Source organism: Salvelinus namaycush, chromosome 26, assembly GCF_016432855.1.
Source record: "Salvelinus namaycush isolate Seneca chromosome 26, SaNama_1.0, whole genome shotgun sequence".
In the NCBI taxonomy this organism is placed as follows: Eukaryota; Metazoa; Chordata; class Actinopteri; order Salmoniformes; family Salmonidae; genus Salvelinus; species Salvelinus namaycush.
Genome location: NC_052332.1, coordinates 27,104,346 through 27,127,087, shown reverse-complemented (window position 1 = coordinate 27,127,087; position 22,742 = coordinate 27,104,346). Strand labels below are relative to the sequence as shown.

The 22,742-nt window shown below is 43.3% G+C and overlaps 2 protein-coding genes and 1 pseudogene across 2 annotated transcripts; all 3 read left to right on the top strand.

Moving 5' to 3' along the window:
- The first annotated feature begins 5,328 nt into the window (after positions 1-5,328).
- LOC120020923 (protein PLANT CADMIUM RESISTANCE 10-like) lies at positions 5,329-9,199 on the top strand. Its single transcript, XM_038964560.1, has 4 exons — positions 5,329-5,425; positions 5,564-5,751; positions 8,597-8,880; positions 9,007-9,199. The coding sequence occupies exons 1-4, from the start codon at positions 5,329-5,331 to the stop codon at positions 9,197-9,199; spliced, it is 762 nt and encodes a 253-aa protein (XP_038820488.1).
- A 3,153-nt stretch (positions 9,200-12,352) lies between these two features.
- LOC120021720 lies at positions 12,353-18,751 on the top strand (annotated as a pseudogene).
- A 1,462-nt stretch (positions 18,752-20,213) lies between these two features.
- Positions 20,214-21,923, top strand: ugt5g2 (UDP glucuronosyltransferase 5 family, polypeptide G2). The gene has a single exon (XM_038964682.1). The coding sequence runs from the start codon at positions 20,223-20,225 to the stop codon at positions 21,921-21,923; it is 1,701 nt and encodes a 566-aa protein (XP_038820610.1). The 5' UTR covers positions 20,214-20,222.
- The last annotated feature ends 819 nt before the right edge of the window (positions 21,924-22,742 follow it).

Here is a 22,742-nt window from a genome sequence, read left to right as displayed (position 1 = left end):
AACTATAGGATAGAAGAGGAAAGAGTAGTGAGAGAGAGAGCAAAGATTGCAATGGCGCATGACCATCTAGGTAGGGCCTGAGTGGCTAGTGTTGGAGGAAAGAGAGACAGAAAAGGAAAAAAGTAGTGATCAGAGACCTGGAGGGGGTTTGCAGTGAGATTAGTAGGAAAACAGCTTCTAGTAAAGATGAGGTGAAGCGCATTGCCTCCCTTGTGAGTTGGAGGGGATTGGGAAAGGGTGAAGTCAAAAGAGGCAAGGAGGGGAAAGAGAAAGTTGTTATGAAAGAATCGAAGGCAGATTACACAGGTTGAATTTGCCAAGTACGAAGGGCCGTGAGCCATCGTCGGGATCCATGTCTCCGTCAGGGCCAAAAAGTCAAGGGACCTAAGGGCATAAGCGGAGATGAACTCTGTGTTCTTGACCGCAGATCGGCAGTTCCGAACGCTGCCAGAGTCCCAGAATTACACATGGGTTGTGCACGCAGGGTACACTGAATTAGAAGGGTTGGTGGGTCTGTAAAGCCTATAGGGATAGTAGCGCACATTTATAGAAAATACACACATAGTTACCAAAGCTACAAAAAATCTAATGAGATCTTCAGAAAATAACCAGGTAAGATACTCAAGTGAGAGAGGGGTGTGGAGCCTTCATCGAAGAACTCGGCAGAACTGTCTTTGTTTCGGCGATGGTCTTAGTTTTGCCGACAAAACCGCCGCTGACACAGCAACCGCTGAGAAACCAGGGAGATTGAAATACTAAAATGAGTTGCTAATTGCCTATCAGAAGTGAAGAGCACACCTCCCTGTACTAATTGCTGATTGCCTAGGAGAGGAGAAACCACTCCCCCTCCAATACAGCCACTGATTACCAAAACAAGTCACAAATTGCCCTGACCCTTAATGCTGGTTGATGTGTCAACAATCATCTACAAGTTAGGCTACTGGGAAGAAAATGGCTGTGGTAACTCAAACTCCCTCTCCTCCATTTCCTCTTCCACCAGAGCTGTGGAACACACCAAGATGATTTTAGCCATTTTAGGGTATTTCCTCCTGATCTCCAAAATGTGACTTTGTCTTTATGTGGACATTACTTCTTTCTCACTCTAGCTGCAGTTTGGAATAAGGAGCATTTTGACCAGAGGACCTTGGCTATAAGAGGAGGTATCGGAAGAGAGAGAGAGACTAATACTGACTTGCACATTGCTATTTATCTTTATGGAGTCAGATAATATACATTTTAATAGATTATACAAATTGCATAGTTTGATTGAGGCCAATGAGGAATACATATGAGCCACTACAAGCTCAGAGGAAACAAAATTCAACATATTCTCTATGATGTTAATGTCAATCTGACTTTCATTTTACTCTGTGTATCATGTCCTTTTTAAAGTAAGAAAGAGTACAAATCAGACAGAGATCAAAGTAGAAGCTAGATAGTATAAAACAATATCACACAGCAGAGCAAGAAAAATCATCACAAAATTCAAATTCAAAACACAGAATTTACGTTCTCATTTTTGGAAATGATTTAAAAAGTTGAAAGTGTGTTTACAACTAATTCCAAGCTTCCAAATGTATATTATGAATCTTAAAATACTGTACTTGTGTTGTAAATGAATTTAAACTGTATGCATTACATGCATTTCTTATATTCATTTGTTTTTGTTGTTGTTGCTATTATAAAAATGGATACCATTTTGTGTAGATGTTTGCCATTTCCGTTTCCCATGATATTGCTTTTGTTTCTGTGCAGGTGAGTGAAATGTCTGAGTGTGTGCAGAGAGCTCTTGCCCACCTTGGTCTGGCTCCTCCTCTCATTGTTTCTCCTCCTTCTCACACTGCCCCCTTGTTGCTATGGCAACAGGATCCTGGTGTTCCCTGTAGATGGTAGCCACTGGGTCAACATGGAGGTGCTGGTGAAGAAGCTCCATGGGCGTGGCATCCCGATAACTGTGACACAGCTGGTTCGTAAGGGAGCGCTCACCACACCACACCTCATTCACGGTGAAGCTAGGAGAAGCAAAGTTCGACCTGAACTTTTTTGAGCAGACAGGGCGTCATGTACTGGAGAGCCGCAGGAAAGGCCTGGTGGTGGGCAGCCTGGTCCAGATCAGAGAGCTGGTGTCCATTCTGAGATCTACGCACAGTGCCACCTGCAACATACAAGCTTGAATTTCATGGTCATGGACCCCGGCGTGCCTGCTGGTATCATCTTAGCGCGTTACCTCAACCTGACCATAGTTTACACTTTCTCTCCATTGCCATGTAGTTAGCATTCACTTTGAATGGCTATGTCATTATGTTAGTAACTGTTACTCAACCCTCTCATTTGCATACTATGTTCATGACATGAAAAGATTAAATAGAAATTGAAGATGTCGTCTTGGCCTTAGTTCCTTGTTAAAACTGATCCTTCCTGTTGGATCATTTGAATGATGATAAAACATCATGCATCGTCAAATATTTATTGGAGAGGTGACGTACGTTGGCACAAAACCCTTATGTTTATGACAACTTTATGTTGGCGTTATGACAAAACATTCAATAATGTCTTCCCAAATGTAATATTACAGTGATGATTTTCTTCATGGGGAATTACTTTAATCTGTCATGCAGACAAGCAGGATAGTAGATAACCTACAGGTAGTCTACTACAGCTGACATCCCTATGAAAACAACTATAAAAGCTGAAATACCAGAACAGCACACTGGCCCCTCGGATGATTGGCACATGGAGATAGTGTGAATGCTGCTAGAGTCAGGACGTACTGTATAAATCGGACATTTGCTAAGACTGCTGTCAATCTTTTGATTTTCCCATGATGTCAAGCAAAGAGGCACTGAGTTTGAAAGTAAGCCTTGAAATACATCCACAGGTACACCTCCAATTGACTCAAATTATGTCTATTAGCCTAGCAGAAGCTTCTAAAGCCATGACATCATTTTCTGGAACTTTCCCAGCTGTTTAAAGGCACAGTCAACTTAGTGTATGTAAACTTCTGACCCACTGGAATTGTGATACAGTGAGTTATAAGTGAAATAATCTGTCTGTAAACAATTGTTGGAAAAATTACTTGTGTCATGCACAAAGTAGATGTCCTAACCGACTTGCCAAAACTATATTTTGTTAACAAGAAATTTGTGGAGTGGTTAAAAAACTAGTTTTTTCAACAACAAAAAAATTCAACCTAAGTGTATGTAAACCTCCGACTTCAACTGTAGATTCTCTTATACCTCCTAAAACCACATTCATATCTTAACAAAAATACTTTTATAATTTTTTATATTTAATATACAACGTTAAGGATGGAGACTTCATACCTGTAGTGTAAATACTTTTCAAGTTTCAGTATTTCCTCTAACCTTTTTAATGACATCACAAAATTTAAACCTATTTGACATTCATTTTCTATAGACAGGGTGTGAACTGTTAAACCGTCCCAGTTCCCTCCTCCCCTCTTCTGTGGGTGAGAGAAGGTCTGGGTATTGTCAACCATTGCCAAGCTGATCTGACCCATTGTGATCCTCACAGGACAGTCATGACATATACGTCATTCCAAACATTCTATGAATTTATGAAAACCTGAAAATGACTATTTCCTGCTGCTTGTCAGAAAATGTAAAATAAAAAAAAGGTGTCATATTCTTCCTGGGGGTGTATATGAACATATTTTAATAAGAGTTAATGTTGCTAAAACGCTGTCAGTTTCACTTTAAGTAGCCTGCATACCTGCAGACATTCCAGACATGTTTATTGTGCTTCATGATTAGGTCCACGTCACCTCCTGTCATTCTCTCTAAGCATTTGAGAAGGGTGGAAAGGTAAGAAAGGCTATATACATCCATGTTTTTTTATGGAAATGTCTTTCTCTCTGATGAAAACTTTAAGTAATAGATAATAGATGTTGATAATAACAGATAATAGTGTGAAATTGGTAAAAAGGGTGTAGTTATTTTACAGAACAGTCAATAATATCTTTACAGGGTTACAGTCGGAATGTGAATGAGGAACCATCAGTAAATCACTACTGTGTCACGCTGTACATTCGTGGCATGATTTTGATGAGTTTAATTAAATCTTTCTGTCTTAACAGAAATAATCAACAACTGCAAAACTGCAACTGCAAAATCAACAACTGCAAAACAATTTCATTGTTTTTATTTAGCCAATGTCGGAGGTGTAACTACGTTGGAGCTGCAAAATCAGCAAGAAGCCTTGTTACAAGTACGAACACTAGAATGTGTGTTGTAATCTACACCTCGATTAGCCTGACATGTTTACAATTAAAACATATATTATTTCAAATAATGATTTTCAGTATTAGTGTCATTATGTCAATATAGCCTACACTTCCTCGTTCTGAACTTCTAACGTGGGTGGGATTTAAGGACGGGTGTGACAGCTCACCGATTTGCCAGCTCCAATGCAGTTACACCTCCAACATCGTCTAAACAAAAACAATGAAACTGCGTTGCAGTTGTCAGTTATCATTGGTTAGCGCTGGAACTGATTTAATCTAGGCCTAAAAAATCTAGGCCTGTCAAAATTGAAATAAATCAGAGGTGGCCCAAATAAAAAAGTTTTAGTTACTAGAACCACAGCCTTTTTGATTTGTGTGAACGTATTACATATTAAAGTTTGCCTTTGCAACACAAATGGTTGATTTGATCACACAACACATTTAGTTTCCTGAGACCCACAACATAAAATACATAAAATACCGTGCTGGCTTAAGATAAATTTGTTCTCATTAACATATTTCCCAGTGTGCCTTTCAGCAAGTACTTCATTTTATTAAATGTACTTGTCAACTACATGTTTACAATTAAAACATATTTTCAGAGGTTAAAATATCATGCATATAGCAAAATGTCGATTTGTTTTCATCATTAGTAATATTTTTTATCTGGTCTTTGGTTAGTCAAGGTAGATTTGAAAGAAACCACTATCTAGTCCAGTAATTGGATCATGATTGAAACTATAAAGGGTTAACGTACATCCCTAAGTACAACCCTAATTTCCACTAATTCAACAAAAGCCATCTGTTGATATCACTTGATATTTCCCAACTTGTCTCATTGACTCAGTTTTTGGTAAACTCAAAATGCATATTGCATGCAACATTTTGCCCAAAAAGTTGGGTGAAGTCAAAAACTATTTGTTTTTACAGTGTAGCCAACAATTATAGGCATAAGCTTGATGCCAAGTATGTTGTTCAGCTAGATCTTAGAAGCATACTGCTGAGGAATTTTCCCCCACAAACAAATTACGATTGTGAGTGCTATGTCTTCCTTTTCATTGTGTCTGCAGGCAGGTCTGATCACCATGCAAACAAACATAATAGTCCACCAACAGGTGGCAGCACCTGCTATTAAGGGCTGGAACACTGGCCTTTTTGACTGCTGTCAAGACATGAATTCCTGTGAGTATCCATGGGACATCTTATCCCATCCGCCCCTAAACTCAGGGTATTCTGTCTTAAAATATTGCCACCACCTTTAAGAGTTGTATTGTTGTTGCTCTTTCTGTTGATAAGGTATGTATGTCTATGTGTGTGCAGGTTGTTATGGTTTCTGGTGCTGTCCTTGCTTAGCCTGCTCCACCACGGGAGAGTTTGGAGAGAGTACCTGTCTGCCATTAGTGGACATCATTGGCCCTGCTTGCATGGTTGCCTTTGGGGTGCCCATCATTGTGCCACCCGCAAGTCTGTCCATGCGGGTTGCTGTACGCCACAAATATGGCATTCAGGTGTGATGTTTCCCATTACATACAAACATTGCATAAATGTTGTTGTTTTTGCAGATACCTACAATACCGTTAAAAAGTTTGGGGTCACTTAGAAATATCCTTGTTTTTGAAAGAAAAGCACATTTTTTGTTCATTAAAATAATATAAAATTGATCAGAAATACTGTGTAGAAATTGTTAATGTTGGAAATGACTATTGTAGCTGGAAATGGCAGATTTTTTTTTAAATTTCTACATGGGCGTACAGAGGCCCATTATCAGCAACCATCACTCCTGTGTTCAAATGGCACATTGTATTAGCTAATCCAAGTTTATCATTTTAAAAGGCTAATTGATCATTAGAAAACCCTTTTGCAATTATGTTAGCACAGCTGAAAACTGTTGTGCTGATTAAAGAAGCAATAAAACTGTCCTTCTTTAGACTAGTGGGAGGCCCCGGTGCACAACTGAGCAAGAGGACAAGTACATCAGAGTGTCTAGTATGAGAAACAGACGCATTACAAGTCCTCAACTGGCAGCTTCATTAAATAGTACCCAAAAAACACCAGTCTCAACGTCAACAGTGAAGAGGCGACTCCGGGATGCTGATCGTGCGGATCGTGTCGTCTGAGATTCCCAAAGATTGGAAAGCAGCTGCGGTCATCCCCCTCTTCAAAGGGGGGGACACTCTTGACCCAAACTGCTACAGACCTATATCTATCCTAACCTGCCTTTCTAAGGTCTTCGAAAGCCAAGTCAACAAACAGATTACCGACCATTTCGAATCCCACCGCACCTTTTCCGCTATGCAATCTGGTTTCAGAGCTGGTCATGGGTGCACCTCAGCCACGCTCAAGGTCCTAAACAATATCTTAACCGCCATCGATAGGAAACAATACTGTGCAGCCGTATTCATTGACCTGGCCAAGGCTTTCGACTCTGTCAATCACCACATCCTCATCGGCAGACTCAATAGCCTTGGTTTCTCAAATGATTGCCTCGCCTGGTTCACCAACTACTTTTCTGATAGAGTTCAGTGTGTCAAATCGGAGGGCCTGTTGTCTGGGCCTCTGGCAGTCTCTATGGGGGTGCCACAGGGTTCAATTCTTGGGCCGACTCTCTTCTCTGTATACATCAATGATGTCGCTCTTGCTGCTGGTGAGTCTCTGATCCACCTCTACGCAGACGACACCATTCTGTATACTTCTGGCCCTTCTTTGGACACTGTGTTAACAACCCTCCAGACGAGCTTCAATGCCATACAACCGTCCTTCCGTGGCCTCCAACTGCTCTTAAATACAAGTAAAACTAAATGCATGCTCTTCAACCGATCGCTGCCCGCACCTGCCCGCATGTCCAGCATCACTACTCTGGACGGTTCTGACTTAGAATATGTGGACAACTACAAATACCTAGGTGTCTGGTTAGACTGTAAACTCTCCTTCCAGACTCACATCAAACATCTCCATTCCAAAGTTAAATCTAGAATTGGCTTCCTATTTCGCAACAAAGCATCCTTCACTCATGCTGCCACACATACCCTCGTAAAACTGACCATCCTACCGATCCTCGACTTCGGCGATGTCATTTACAAAACAGCCTCCAATACCCTACTCAATAAATTGGATGCAGTCTATCACAGTGCCATCCGTTTTGTCACCAAAGCCCCATATACTACCCACCACTGCGACCCGTACGCTCTCGTTGGCTGGCCCTCGCTTCATACTCGTGGCCAAACCCACTGGCTCCAGGTCATCTACAAGACCCTGCTAGGTAAAGTCCCCCCTTATCTCAGCTCGCTGGTCACCATAGCAGCACCCACCTGTAGCACGCGCTCCAGCAGGTATATCTCTCTGGTCACCCCCCAAAGCCAATTCCTCCTTTGGCCGCCTCTCCTTCCAGTTCTCTGCTGCCAATGACTGGAACAAACCACAAAAATCTCTAAAACTGGAAACACTTATCTCCCTCACTAGCTTTAAACACCAACTTGCAGAGCAGCTCACAGATTACTGCACCTGTACATAGCCCATCTATAATTTAGCCCAAACAACTACCCCTTCCCCTACTGTATTTATTTATTTATTTTGCTCCTTTGCACCCGATTATTTCTATTTCTACTTTGCACATTCTTCCACTGCAAATCTACCATTCCAGTGTTTTACTTGCTATATTGTATTTACCTCGCCACCATGGCCTTTTTTTTGCCTTTACCTCCCTTCTCACCTCATTTGCTCACATTGTATATAGACTTATTTTTCTACTGTATTATTGACTGTATGTTTGTTTTACTCCATGTTTAACTCCATGTTTAACTGTGTTGTTGTGTGTCGAACTGCTTTGCTTTATCTTGGCCAGGTCGCAATTGTAAATGAGAACTTGCCTACCTGGTTAAATAAGGGTGAAATAAAAAAATATATTAAAAAATTCTCCAGTTACTCAACTAGTCTAAAGAAGGACAGTTTTATTGCTTCTTTAATCAGAACAAAAGTTTTCAGCTATGCTAACATAATTGCAAAATAGTTTTCTAATGATCAATTAGCCTTTTAAAATGATAAACTTGGATTAGCTAAGACAATGTGCCATTGGAACACAGGAGTGATGGTTGCTGATAATGGGCCTCTGTATGCCTATGTAAATATTCCATTAAAAATCAGCTGTTTACAGCTACAATAGCCATAATACAATGTTGTATTTCTGATCAATTTTAAGTTATTTTAATGGACAAAAAAATTGCTTTTCTTTTAAAAACAAAGACATTTCTAAGTGAACCCAAACATTTTATGTTGTGATAGGGGTATTATGTGTGTTCTGTTAACTTGTCTGTGTGTGTTATAGTTTTAAACAAATGTGTCTGTGTGGGTCCACAGCGAAGCCTCTGTGAGGATATCATGGTGTCCTGCTGCTGTGTCTGGTGCTCATGGTGTCAGATGGCCAGGGAGATCAAAGACCACAAGAAGGGCTGCACTTTCACAACCACCCAGCCTGTGGCCATCCAAGTGCAGCCTCCAACCATGACCAACTCAAACGTGTCTTACACAACCAATCAACAGAGCTACACCATGACCAGCCCACAGTCTCCCAATCAACAGAGCTACACCATGACCAGCCCACAGTCCCCCAACCAACAGGGCTACATCATAACCGGCCCACAGTCCCCCAACCAACAGGGCTACATCATAACCGGGCCACAGTCCCCCAACCAACAGGGCTACATCTTAACCGGCCCACAGTCCCCCAACCAACAGGGCTACATCATAACCGGCCCACAGTCCCCCAGCATGGTTGAGATGCACCCTTGTATGATGGCAGGGCCCCCTGGCATTGCCGGAGGGGCTCAAATTAAGATGGCATCTGACCAACATCCCATGGCAGGCCCTCCTAATGCCTATAACCCTGGTTTCATGATGCCCCGTGATATGTCTAACCATATGGTGAACACCACTGTCTCCACCCAACTATCCAAATGCTGATCTCTGCTACTTCATCTAATCACTTTCTGATAGTTGACCTTGTTGTAATGTTCACAGTCAGTGAATTAATTTGATTTATGAAAATATGTTTTTATATGGTTTAAAGTCTGAGGTTTATGTGATGGTAATGTCCACTGCTCATTGTCTCGACATGTAATAAAGTCCAAAACATCCCGTGAATTTGCACAGAGCCACATCAAATCACAGAAATACTCATAATAAACATTAATAAAAGATACAAGTGTTATTCACAGATTTAAAGATATACTTCTCCTTAATGCAACCGCTGTGTCAGATTTCAAAAAAACTTTCCGGAAAAAAGCAAATGGCGCTCAGACGACATATCAACCCAAAGAGGTATCCGCCATGTTGGAGTCAACATAAGTCAGAAATAGCATTATAAATATTTACTTACCTTTGATGATCTTCATCAGAATGCACTCCCAGGAATCCCAGTTCCACAATAAATGTTTGATTTGTTCCATAAAGTCCATCCTTTATGTCCAAATTCCTCCTTGTTGTTCGCACGTTCAGTACACAATCTAAACTCACGACGCGTGGGCAGGTTCAGGCAAAAGTTCAGACGAAAAGTCATATTACAGTCCGTAGAAACATGTCAAACGAAGTATAGAATCAATCATTAGCATGTTTTTAACATAAATCTTCAATAATGTTCCAACCAGAGAATTCCTTTGTCTGTAGAAAAGCAAATGGAACAGAGCTCGCTCTCACGTGAACGAGCGTCACGAGCTCAAAGCATTCTGCCAGACCTCTGACTCATTCCCCTCTCATTCAGCCCCACTTCACAGTAGAAGCATCAGACAAGGTTCTAAAGACTGTTGACATCTAGTGGAAGCCTTAGGAAGTGCAACATGACCCATATCCCACTGTATCTTCAATAGGGAATGAGTTGAAAACGACCAACCTCAGATTTTCCACTTCCTGGATTTTTTCTCATGTTTTTGCCTGCCATATGAGTTATGTTATACTCACAGACATCATTCAAACAGTTTTAGAAACTTCAGAGTGTTTTCTATCAAAATCTACTAATAATATGCATATATTAGCAACTGTGACTGAGTAGCAGGCAGTTTACTCTGAGCACGCTTTTCATCCAAACGTGAAAATGCTTCCCCCTATCCATAACAAGTTATTAAGTTTCCCTGCATTAAAGTCCCCGGCCACTAGGAGTGCCGCCTCCGGATGAGCGTTTTCCTATTTGCTTATGGCGGTATACAGCTCATTGAGTGCGGTTTTAGTGCCAGCATCAGTCTGTGGTGATATGTAGACAGCTACGAAAACTAAGGTTGAAAACTCTCTAGGTAGATAGTGTGGTCTACAGCTTATCATGAGACTTCCTTAGATATCGTGCACCAGCTGTTGTTTACATATATGCATAGACCCCCGCCCCATGTCTTACCAGAGGCGGCAGTTCTATCCTACCGATAGTGTATAACCCGCCAGCTGTATGTTCTTAATGTCTTCGTTCAGCCACGACTCGGTGAAACATAAGATATTGCAGTTAATGTCCAGTTTTAATGTCCAGTTGGTAGGATATACGTGCTTTCAGTTCGTCCCATTTATTTTCCAGTGATTGAACGTTAGCTAGCAGGACGGAAGACAAAGGCAGATTCGCCACTCATCGTCTGATCCTCACAAGGCACCCTGATATTTTTCAGTGAAATCTCAGTTTTCTTCTCCAGCGAATGACGGGGATCTGGGCCTGGTCGGGTGTCTGTAGTATATCCCTCTTCGTCTAATCTGAGGTAAGTAATTGCAGTTCTGATGTCCAGAAGCTCTTTTCATCATAAGAGACGGTAGCAGCAACATTATGTACAAAATAAGTTACGAAGCGAAAAAACAAACAAAATAGCATGGTTGGTTAAGAGCCGATAAGACGGCAGCCATCCCCTCCGGCGCCATCACTAGATGTGTACGTGTACAATAGCGTGTTCCAGTTCCCTCCAATATCCAGCAAAATCTCACAGGCATTGAATAGGAGTAGATTAATGTTCCACAGGCCACAATCAACAGAGTGATCAACTCTATGCGAAGGAGCTGTGTCACGCTGCGTGAGGCAAATGGTGGTCACACCAGATACGTACTGGTTTTCTGATCCACGCCCAAACTTTTTTTTAAGATATCTGTGCCCAACAGATGTATATCTATATTCCCATTCATGTGAAATCCATAGAATAGGGCCTAATGAATTGATTTAAATTGACTGATTTCCTTATATGAACTGTAACTCAGTAAAATCTTTGAAATTGTTGCAGGTTGCGTTTATATTTTTGTTTAGTGTATGTAACAAAATGTATAACATATACTAATTTAAGTGTCCCGGATTTATATTAACTATTTACATCTGGTCTATGAGACAAGTCTCAGTAACTAGTTCCACAGCCTTGTGTGAACTTATTCAATATTAAAGTTTGCCTTTACAAACAAATGGTTGAGTTGATCAAACAACAAGTTTAGTTTCCTGAGACCCGCAACTTAAAGTACTGTGTTCGCTTAAGAAACATGTGTTCTCATTAACATATTTCTCAATGGGCCTTTCAGTAAGTACTTCATTCAGTTGTCACGGACTTGTTTACAATGAAAACATTTATTTCAGAGGTTATAATATGATGCATTTAACCGGATACAGCAAAAAAAGGGGATTTGTTTTCATTATTAGTGAGACTTTGTACCTTTTTATCTGGTCCTTGGTTAGTCAAGATAGTGGGTTCTTTCAAATCTATCTGGTCCAATAATTGGATCGTGACAAACTAGAAAAACGTGCATTCTAAGTACAACCTTAATTTACTCTAATTTACCAATAGCCACCTGTAAGTATCACTTCATATTTCCCACATGTTCTGACTCAGTAAACCTTATTGGTCAACTCAGAATGTGAATTGCACGCAACACTTTGCCAAAAAAGTAAAAAGTAAAAAAAAGTTGAAGAAATATTTTGAAAATCTTTTTTGTTAGGCAACCTTGAATGTTCTTACATTGTAGCAAAAGATTATAAGCATAAGCTTGATGCCAGGTATGTTGTTCAGCTATATCTTAGACGCATACTGCTGATGCATTTTCCCTCACGAATAAACTACTATTGTGAGTGCCACGTCTTCCTTTTCGATGTGTCTGCAGGCAGGTCTGATCACCATGGCAGCTAACATGACAGTCCATCAGCAGGTGGCAGCACCTGAAGGGCTGTAAGACTGTCCTCTTCAACTCCTTTCAGGACATGAATTCCTGTGAGTATCCATGGGACATCATATCCCATCTGTCCAGAAGCACAAGGTATTCTGTATTAAAATATCAGCACCACCTACAGTGGGGAGAACAACTATTTGATACACTGCCGATTTTGCAGGTTTTCCTACTTACAAAGCATGTAGAGGTCTGCAATTTTTATCATAGGTACACTTCAACTGTGAGAGACGGAATCTAAAACAAAAATCCAGAAAATCACATTGTATGATTTTTAAGTAATTAATTTGCATTTTATTGCATGACATAAGTATTTGATCACCTACCAACCAGTAAGAATTCCGGCTCTCACAGACCTGTTAGTTTTTCTTTAAGAAGCCCTCCTGTTCTCCACTCATTACCTGTATTAACTGCACCTGTTTGAACTCGTTACCTGTATAAAAGACACCTGTCCACACACTCAATCAAACAGACTCCAACCTCTCCACAAGGGCCAAGACCAGAGAGCTGTGTAAGGACATCAGGGATAAAATTGTAGACCTGCACAAGGCTGCGATGGGCTACAGGACAATAGGCAAGCAGCTTGGTGAGAAGGCAACAACTGTTGGCACAGTTATTATAAAATGGAAGAAGTTCAAGATGACGGTCAATCACCCTCGGTCTGGGGCTCCATGCAAGATCTCACCTCGTGGGGCATCAATGATCATGAGGAAGGTGAGGGATCAGCCCAGATTTACACGGCAGGACCTGGTCAATGACCTGAAGAGAGCTGGGACCACAGTCTCAAAGAAAACCATTAGTAACACACTACGCCGTCATGGATTAAAATCCTGCAGCGCACGCAAGGTCCCCCTGCTCAAGCCAGCGCATGTCCAGGCCCGTCTAAAGTTTGCCAATGACAATCTGTATGGAGGAGTGGGCCAAAATCCCTGCTGCAGTGTGTGCAAACCTGGTCAAGAACTACAGGAAATGTATGATCTCTGTAATTGCAAACAAAGGCTTCTGTACCAAATATTAAGTTCTGCTTTTCTGATGTATCAAATACTTATGTCATGCAATAAAATGCAAATTAATTACTTAAAAATCATACAATGTGATTTTCTGGATTTTAGATTCCGTCTCTCACAGTTGAAGTGTACCTATGATAACAATTACAGACCTCTACATGTTTTGTAAGTAGGAAAACCTGCAAAATCGGCAGTGTATCCAATACTTGTTCTCCCCACTGTATAAGAGTTGTCTAGTTTTTGCTCTCTCTGTTGATGAGACGTGTCTGTTTGTGTTTGTGCAGGTTGCAATGAATTCTGGTGCTGTCCTTGCTTTGCCAGCTCCACCACAGGAGAGTTTGGAGAGAGTACCTATCTGCCCTTAATGGACATCATAGGCCCTGCTGTCTGTCCATGCGGGTTGCTGTACGCCACAAATATGGCATTCAGGTGTGATGTTTCCCATTACATATAGACATCACATAAATGTTGATGTTGCAGATACATATGTTGTGATAAGGGTATTATGTGTGTTCTGTTTACTTGTATACAGTGGCGGTTATAGGTATAGGCGACACGGGCAGCGCCCAGAGCGGCATCTTGCCGGCGAAAGCACGGGGCGCCCGCACAATAAAAATCGGAATTGTGACATTTGCGTGATCGGTTTTCCATCGCTCATTTACACGTCACGTTACTGATATCATGTCACCATGTGGGACTGTGGGTCAATTAACCTTGTCGGAGTGGGCACCCTGATTCTAGTTTGTGAGCTAGGCAGGCTACTGCCTGGGAAGGTCTCCCACTCAGAAGTACGAGATGGGGAGCGGGGCGGGGGTAGGTTGACCTCAGGTCTCCCCACTGGAGGCCAGAGGTAGGGGGAGCGGGGGAATCTATCAAATAGCGGACCTCTAACTTTGTACAGTACCAATGCAATGATGTAAAATCAGTCACACTACAAAATGCTACCAAATAAACCACAATTCATTCATAACACTGTGAATATATAGTTTCATAGACATATTGTTAGATTTTTTTCTGGTTTGTGCGAAATCATTAAGAATAATATACAACCAGTCTGCACACCAAGGTGAATTGGTTTCATCTTGACTCTTGGTTGACAGTGTTGGGGGATGGGTAATGTATTGATGCTCGAGTGCCAAATCAACACAAATTTGTTTCTATTAGTCATTGTTACTTCTTTTTGATATTTATGAGTCTTATTTTTGTATATATTTTATATTTATATAGTTTTAAAAGTTATGATTATTAATTTGTGTTGTTCCAAATGTCTGAATAAACATTACAGTGCAGAATGGTGATTTTTTTTGTTGGCAGGGGAGGGGGGCGCTGAAGGGGGGGTTCGCCCAAGGAGCCATACAAGGTAGATCCACCACTGCTTGTGTGCATGTGGTAGTGTCAAACAAATGTGTCTGTATGGGTCCACAGCGAAGCCTCTGTTAGGATATCATGGTGTCCTGCTGCTGTGTCTGGTGCTCATGGTGTCAGATGGCCAGGGAGATCAAAGACCACAAGATGGGCTGCACTTTCACAACCACCCAGCCTGTGGCCATCCAAGTGCAGCCTCCAACCATGACCAACTCAAACGTGTCCTACACAACCAAACAACAGAGCTACGTCATAACCGGCACAGTCAAATCAAATCAAAGTTTATTTGTCACGTGTGCCGAATACAACAGTGAAATGCTTACTTAACCAATAGTAACCAATAGTGCAAAAAAGGTAAGTAAAGAAATAAATAAAAACGACAGTAAAAAGACAGTGAAAAATAACTGTAGCGAGGCTACATACAGACACCGGTTAGTCAGGCTGATTGAGGTTGTATGTACATGTAGATATGGTTAAAGTGACTATGCATATATGATGAACAGAGAGTAGCAGTAACGTAAAAGAGGGGTTGGCGAACGGTGGGTGGCGGGACACAATGCAGATAGCCCGGTTAGCCAATGTGCCGGAGCACTGGTTGGTCGGGCCAATTGAGGTAGTATGTACATGAATGTATAGATAAAGTGACTATGCATATATGATAAACAGAGAGCAGCAGCGTAAAAGAGGGGGAGAGGGGGGGGCACACAATGCAAATAGTCCGGGTAGCCATTTGATGACCTGTTTAGGAGTCTTATGGCTTGCGGGTAAAACCTGTTGAGAAGCCTTTTTGTCCTAGACTTGGCACTCCGGTACCGCTAGCCATGCGATAGCAGAGAGAACAGTCTATGACTGGGGTGGCTGGGGTCCTTTAAAATTTTTAGGACCTTCCTCTGACACCGCCTGGTATGGAGGTCCTGGATGGCAGGCAGCTTGGCCCCAGTGATGTACTGGGCCGTACACACTACCCTCTGTAGTTTCTTGCGGTCGGAGGCCGAGCAATTGCCGTACCAGGCAGTGATGCAACCAGTCAGGATGCTCTCGATGTTGCAGCTGTAGAACATTTTGAGGATCTCAGGACCCATGCCAAATCTTTTTAGTTTCATGAGGGGGGAATATGCTTTGTCGTGCCCTCTTCACGACTGTCTTGGTGTGTTCGGACCATTCTAGTTTCTTGTTGATGTGGAAACCAAGGAACTTGAAGCTCTCAACCTGCTCCACTACAGCCCCGTCGATGAGAATGGGTGTGTGTTCGGTCCTCCTTTTCCTGTAGTCCACAATCATCTCCTTACATGCTAACCAGACCGGACACGTCGCGTGCGCGAGCGTCGCAAAATAAATTTAGAAATCCATGGTATTCAATTATTGCACCCACTCTGCAGGCGCGAGCCAACGAGCGTCTGCGATGCCAAGGGCTAAAATAGAACTCCTTTCTATTTCTGACGCAGATCGCGCTGAAAGTCCTGCCTCTCCCATCTCCTCATTGGTTTATAGAAGCAGGTACCCACGTGCCATCTCCTCATTGATTATACCCACGTGGGTGATTGAAAGACAAACTGTTTTGCCGGTCGTCGTGGTAATACTATGAAAGTTTAGATGCCAATCACCATATAAGTTCAAAGATGAAAAAGCCTGGAAGGAGAAGAGATTACTAGAAACAATTCGGTTGGCCGTTTTATGTGTGGATTAATTGTCGGAGTAGAGGACCTTGTGCATTTCAGGTAAAATAACAACTCAATGTTTATATCCCAGGACAAATTAGCTAGCAAGTTCAAGCTAACTAGCTAAATTGCCATACATGTTTAATGCTTTTTGACTTGTCCCCAAATTAATGTCATTGGTTCAGAGTATGTTTTGATATCTTAACCTGCGTGTCGTGATCGCGTTTGGTGTAGGGGGACAAAATAAATGTATGCACGATAGCGCATGATGGCGCACGCGCGCAGCCGGTTTGGGTTCCGTGTTAGTCTTGGTTACGTTGAGGGATAGGTTGTTGTCCTGGCACCACACGGCCAGGTCTCTGACCTCCTCCCTATAGGCTGTCTCGTCGTTGTTGGTGATCAGGCCTACCACTTTTGTGTCGTCTGCAAACTTAATGATGGCGTTGAAGTCGTGCCTGGCAATGCAGTCATGGGTGAACAGGGAGTACAGGAGGGGACTGAGCATGCACCCCTGGGGGGCTCCAGTGTTGAGGATCAGCGTGGCAGATGTGTTGCTACCTACCCTCACCACCTGGGGGCGGCCAGTCAGGAAGTCCAGGATCCAGTTGCAGAGGGAGGTGTTTAGTCCCAGGATCCTTAGCTTAGTGGTGAGATTTGAGGGTACTATGGTGTTGAATGCTGAGCTGTAGTCAATGAATAGCATTCTCACATAAGTGTTCCTTTTGTCCAGGTGGGAAAGGGCAGTGTGGAGTGCAATAGAGATTGCATCATCTGTAGATATGTTTGGGCGGTATACAAATTGGAGTGGGTCTAGGGTTTCTGGGATAATGGTGTTGATGTGAGCCATTACCAGCCTTTCAAAGCACTTCATGGCTACGGACGTGAGTGCTATGGGTCTGTAGTCATTTAGGCAGTCCCCCAACCAACAGCGCTACGTCATAACCGGCCCACAGTCCCCCAACCAACAGAGCTATGTCAAAACCGACCCACAGTCCCCCAACCAACAGAGCTACGTCAAAACCGCCCCTTAGCCCCCCAACCAACAGAGCTATGTCAAAACCGACCCACAGTCCCCCAACCAACAGAGCTACATCATAACTGGCCCACTGTCCCCCAACCAAAAGGGCTACATCATAACCGGCCCACAGCCCCCCAACCAACAGAGCTACATCATAACTGGCCCACTGTCCCCCAACCAAAAGGGCTACATCATAACCGGCCCACAGTCCCCCAACCAACAGAGCTACGTCAAAACCGACCCACAGTCCCCCAACCAACAGAGCTACGTCAAAACCGGCCCACAGCCCCCCAACCAACAGAGCTACATCATGACCGGCCCACAGTCCCCCAACCAACAGAGCTACATCATAACCAGCCCACAGTCCCCCAACCAACAGAGCTACATCATGACCGGCCCACAGCCCCCCAACCAACAGAGCTACATCATAACTGGCCCACTGTCCCCCAACCAACAGAGCTATGTCAAAACCGACCCACAGTCCCCCAACCAACAGAGCTACATCAAAACCGGCCCACAGCCCCCCAACCAACAGAGCTACATCATGACCGGCCCACAGTCCCCCAACCAACAGAGCTACATCATAACCAGCCCACAGTCCCCCAACCAACAGAGCTACATCATGACCGGCCCACAGCCCCCCAACCAACAGAGCTACATCATAACTGGCCCACTGTCCCCCAACCAAAAGGGCTACATCATAACCGGCCCACAGCCCCCCAACCAACAGAGCTACGTCAAAACCGGCCCACAGTCCCCCAACCAACAGAGCTACATCATAACCGGCCCACAGCCCCCCAACCAACAGAGCTATGTCAAAACCGACCCACAGTCCCCCAACCAACAGGGCTACATCATAACCGGCCCACAGTCCCCCAACCAACAGAGCTACATCATAACCAGCCCACAGTCCCCCAACCAACAGAGCTACATCATAACCAGCCCACAGTTCCCCAAACAACAGAGCTATGTCAAAACCGACCCACAGTCCCCCAACCAACAGGGCTACATCATAACCGGCCCACAGTCCCCCAACCAACAGGGCTACATCATAACCGGCCCACAGTTCCCCAAACAACAGAGCTATGTCATGACCGGCCCACAGTCCTCCAGCGGGGTTGAGATGCCCCCTGATATGATGGCAGGGCCCTCTGACATGGCCGGAGGGGTCATATGAAGATGGCATCTGACACAAATGACGACTTCTGATCCACCTGCCTATAATCCTGCTTTCATGATACTCCCTGACATGTCTAACCATATGGTGAACACCACTGTCTCCACCCAACTATCCAAATGCTGAGCTCTGCTGCTTCATCTAATCACTTTCTGATAGCTGATTTTGCTGTAATGTTCACAGTCAATGAATGAATTAGATTGATGAAAATGTGTTTTTATATGATTTATAGTCTGAGCATTATTTGATGGTAATGTCCACTGGTCATTGTCTTGACATGTAATAAAGTCATTTATATTGAGTTTCTCTTCTATTGGAATGTTACTTCATATATAAAACATCTTTGTCTATTAGAAAAGACTGTCTACAGGATCAATTTACATGAATAAATTGTCAATGAGAAACACGTTTGCATAAGATGTGTGGCAGGACTTGTTAAGCACTATGCAAAACCTTACGTTTGTGAAAGCATTCCTATTTTCATGTAATATGCTGGGGAGAAAGGGCTCACATTCAGAGAGGGATCTAGGGTTTCGCCAGTTTATAGGGGTTATTTCCCAATGAGGGATTAGACTGTAGTTCTAAATGGAGAACAATAGCTGTGCAAACTCAAACTCCCTCTCCTCTATTTGCTCTTCCACCAGAGCTGTGGAGCACACTAGGATTACTTTCTGACATGTTAGTGTATTTCCTCCTGATCTCCATTATGTGAGTTTGTGCTTATGTGGACACTACTTCTTTATCGTTCTAGCTGCAGTTTGGACTGAAGGGGCATTTGGACCAGAGGACCTCGGCTACAAGAGGAGATATCAGGAGAGAGAGGGAGGTTGCACGACCATAATACCGTGCATCACCCTTCATCAAGGTACGAAAGCACAGATTTTATACTCTGCTAATCAAATATATTATTTAGTGTATTCTCGATGGCTCAGCTTTTTAGCTTGTAGGCCTGCTCAGCCCCCAAAATCACTCTTAACGACATTCTTCTTGCTAGTCAACTCATAACCTAATACTTACTGGCACATTGCTACTTATCTTTAAGGAGTCCAATAATATACATTTTGATAGACTATTCAAATTGGATACTCTTATATTATCAAGCCTCTCCTTTAATCCCTGTTGGATTAATACTCTTTCTCATTTTAAAGAGGTCTTGATACGCAGAGTAAAATTAATGTCAGACATTAACATCATTGAGATTAAAAATAAAACGTCTAATCTGAGCTCGTAGTGTCGAATACTTATTAATCACCGGCCTCAATCAGACAGTATCACACAGAACAGGAATAAAAATAGAATCATCACAAAATTCAAATTCAAAATATAATAAATTCTCATTTGTGGAAAATATATAATTCCAAGTTTACAGTAATTGTACTGTACATGAATATAAACTCTATGCATTACATTATTTCTTATTTCTTATTCATTTTTGTTTTTGTGTTGCTATTGTAAAAATGGATACCATTTTGTATAGATTTTTGACATTTCCGTTTCCCATGACAATGATCTTGTTTCTGTGAAGGTGAGAGAAATGTCTGAGCGTGTGCAGAGATCTGTGGTTCTGCCCACCTTTGTCTGGCTCCTCCTCCCATTGATGCTCCTCCTCCTCACACTGCCCCTTGGTTGCCATGGCGGCAGGATCCTGGTGTTCCCTATAGACGGCAGCCACTGGGTCAACATGGAGGTGCTGGTGAAGGAGCTCCATGGGCGTAGTCACCAGATGACTGTGATACGACAGGCTGACAGCTGGTTCGTCAGGGAGCGTTCACCACACTACACCTCAGTCACGGTAAAGCTGGGGGTTACAACGTTCGACCTGAGCTTTTTTGAGCAAGCGGTGCGTAATGTCCTGGAGGGACGCAGGAAAGGCCTGGTGATGGGCAGCCTGGTCCAGATCAGAGAGCTGGTGTCCATTCTGAGAGCTGCCCACAGCTCCACCCGCACCATGCTCTCCATTATGCTGGAGGACTGGGCCCTGATGACACAGCTCAAGGACTCACGCTTTGATCTCATGCTCACGGACCCCGGCATGCCTGCTGGTATCATCATAGCACATTACCTCAACCTGACCATGGTCTACAATGTGCGCTGGATGAGCTTTGGAGAGGGCCATTTCTCCGTAGCCCCCTCTCCTATCTCGTATGTGCCTGTACCAGGCTCTGGGCTCACTGACAACATGGGTCTCCTCCAGAGGACACAAAACCTCATACATTACATCATCAACCTCCTCCAGGAGCGCCTGTTGGTGCTACCCATTTACAGTGACATACTGAATCAGCATTTCCCCCTAGGGACTAACCTGCTATCCTTGCAGCAGTCAGCTGACATGTGGCTGATGAGGGTGGACTTTGTATTTGAGTTCCCGCGGCCCACTATGCCTAATGTGGTCTACATAGGGGGGTTCCAGTGTCGACCGGCCAAGCCACTGCCTGGGGAGCTGGAGGCCTTCATGCAGAGCTCTGGGGAGCAGGGGGTGGTGGTGATGTCCCTGGGCACCCTAATCTCTGCTCTGCCTAAGGAGGTGACTGAGGCTGTTGCTGCCGCCTTTGCCCAACTGCCACAGAAGGTTGTATGGAGGTTAATGGGGAAAAGACCATCCTCTCTAGGGAACAACACCCTTCTGCTGGACTGGCTTCCCCAGAACGACCTCCTGGGCCACCCAAAGACCCGCGCCTTCGTGGCCCACGGAGGCACCAACGGTATCTATGAGGCCATCTACCATGGTGTCCCTGTGCTGGGCCTGCCTCTGCTGTTTGACCAGCAGGACAACCTGGTGCGTCTGCAAGCCAAGGGAGCGGCCCAGGTGCTGGATGCAGCCACACTCACGGAATGGGAGTTCCTGGAGGCGTTGCAGGACATCCTGAAGAACCCTTCTTACCAGCGCAGCATGAAGAGACTGTCCAGCCTACACAGAGACCAGCCTCTGCATCCACTGGATCGTGCAGTCTTCTGGGTTGAGTATGTGATCAGGAACAAAGGAGCATCCCACCTCCGTACTGAGGCCTACAGCATGCCCTGGTACTCATACTACAGCCTGGATGTGGTGGTCTTACTACTGACCATCCCACTGGGCTCTGTAGGGGCTCTGTTCTCCTTTGTCAGAGTGCTACTCAAACAAAGGTCCAAGAAGACAATGCCCCATTTAGGGAACACAAAGATAGAGAACAGCGCTAAACCAGACTCAAAAAGAGTGGGAAACATACCTCAACTAGATAAAAAGAAAACAGAGAAAATGTCCCATGCAGATAAGAAGAAAACAGAGAAAACCCAGACAGTGAAGAGCAAAGGTAAGTAAACCGGGAGACCTGCTGGTCCAAACAGAATAAGTTGTACTGTATTTCTTACTCACAATTTGGTGTGGATCATATGCAAATGGTAAACAATACTGGTACATAATACAGGTTGTTTAGTACATTGTCCTATACATTTGTTTTCTGTCACATACATTTGTTTGCTGTCACATACAGTATATGTTTGCTGAAAGAAAGCTTACTTCGTTAGTGATGAAATACCGGTCTAAAAAGTATGGAGCAGCATGAATCATGCTGAAAATGAAATTGTCTAGTATTATTTTGTCAATATTCTAAAACAAATCTAAAACCTAATTTCAAATGATTGATACATTTGATTTTTTAGTGTATGAAATATGAAAAATCATAATGGGATTTATGTGTTTTAAGTCAATTGGTGATGGATTAACAATTCATCTAATAATTAAAAATAAAGAAAAAAATGTCTGAAGTGATTATTTACTACATAAATTCTGTTAAAATGTACTTAATGTCTTTCCCTCTCATTTAGGTGTAACGTTTTATGGCAAAACAAACAGTCATCATGTCAGCATGTCTAGACTGGAGTTGTAAATTTAAGCCACCACAGCATTCACTTTGGTCTTTTCAGTCTCTCCCCCAGAGACTTAGTCATGAATTTAGAACAGCCATGGAGCTGACGCTTGTTGTCCTGGCAAAACATACACGAAGGCTTGCAGTTCCTTTGGCTGACTTTTGATTCTCACTATCTGTGATTGTTTGAGTGCTGAGAACACTAGCTATCTTTTCTCAGTGGTACATTCAGATGAATGGAGAGCATAGAAAGAAGTTATCGGATTGCAGGC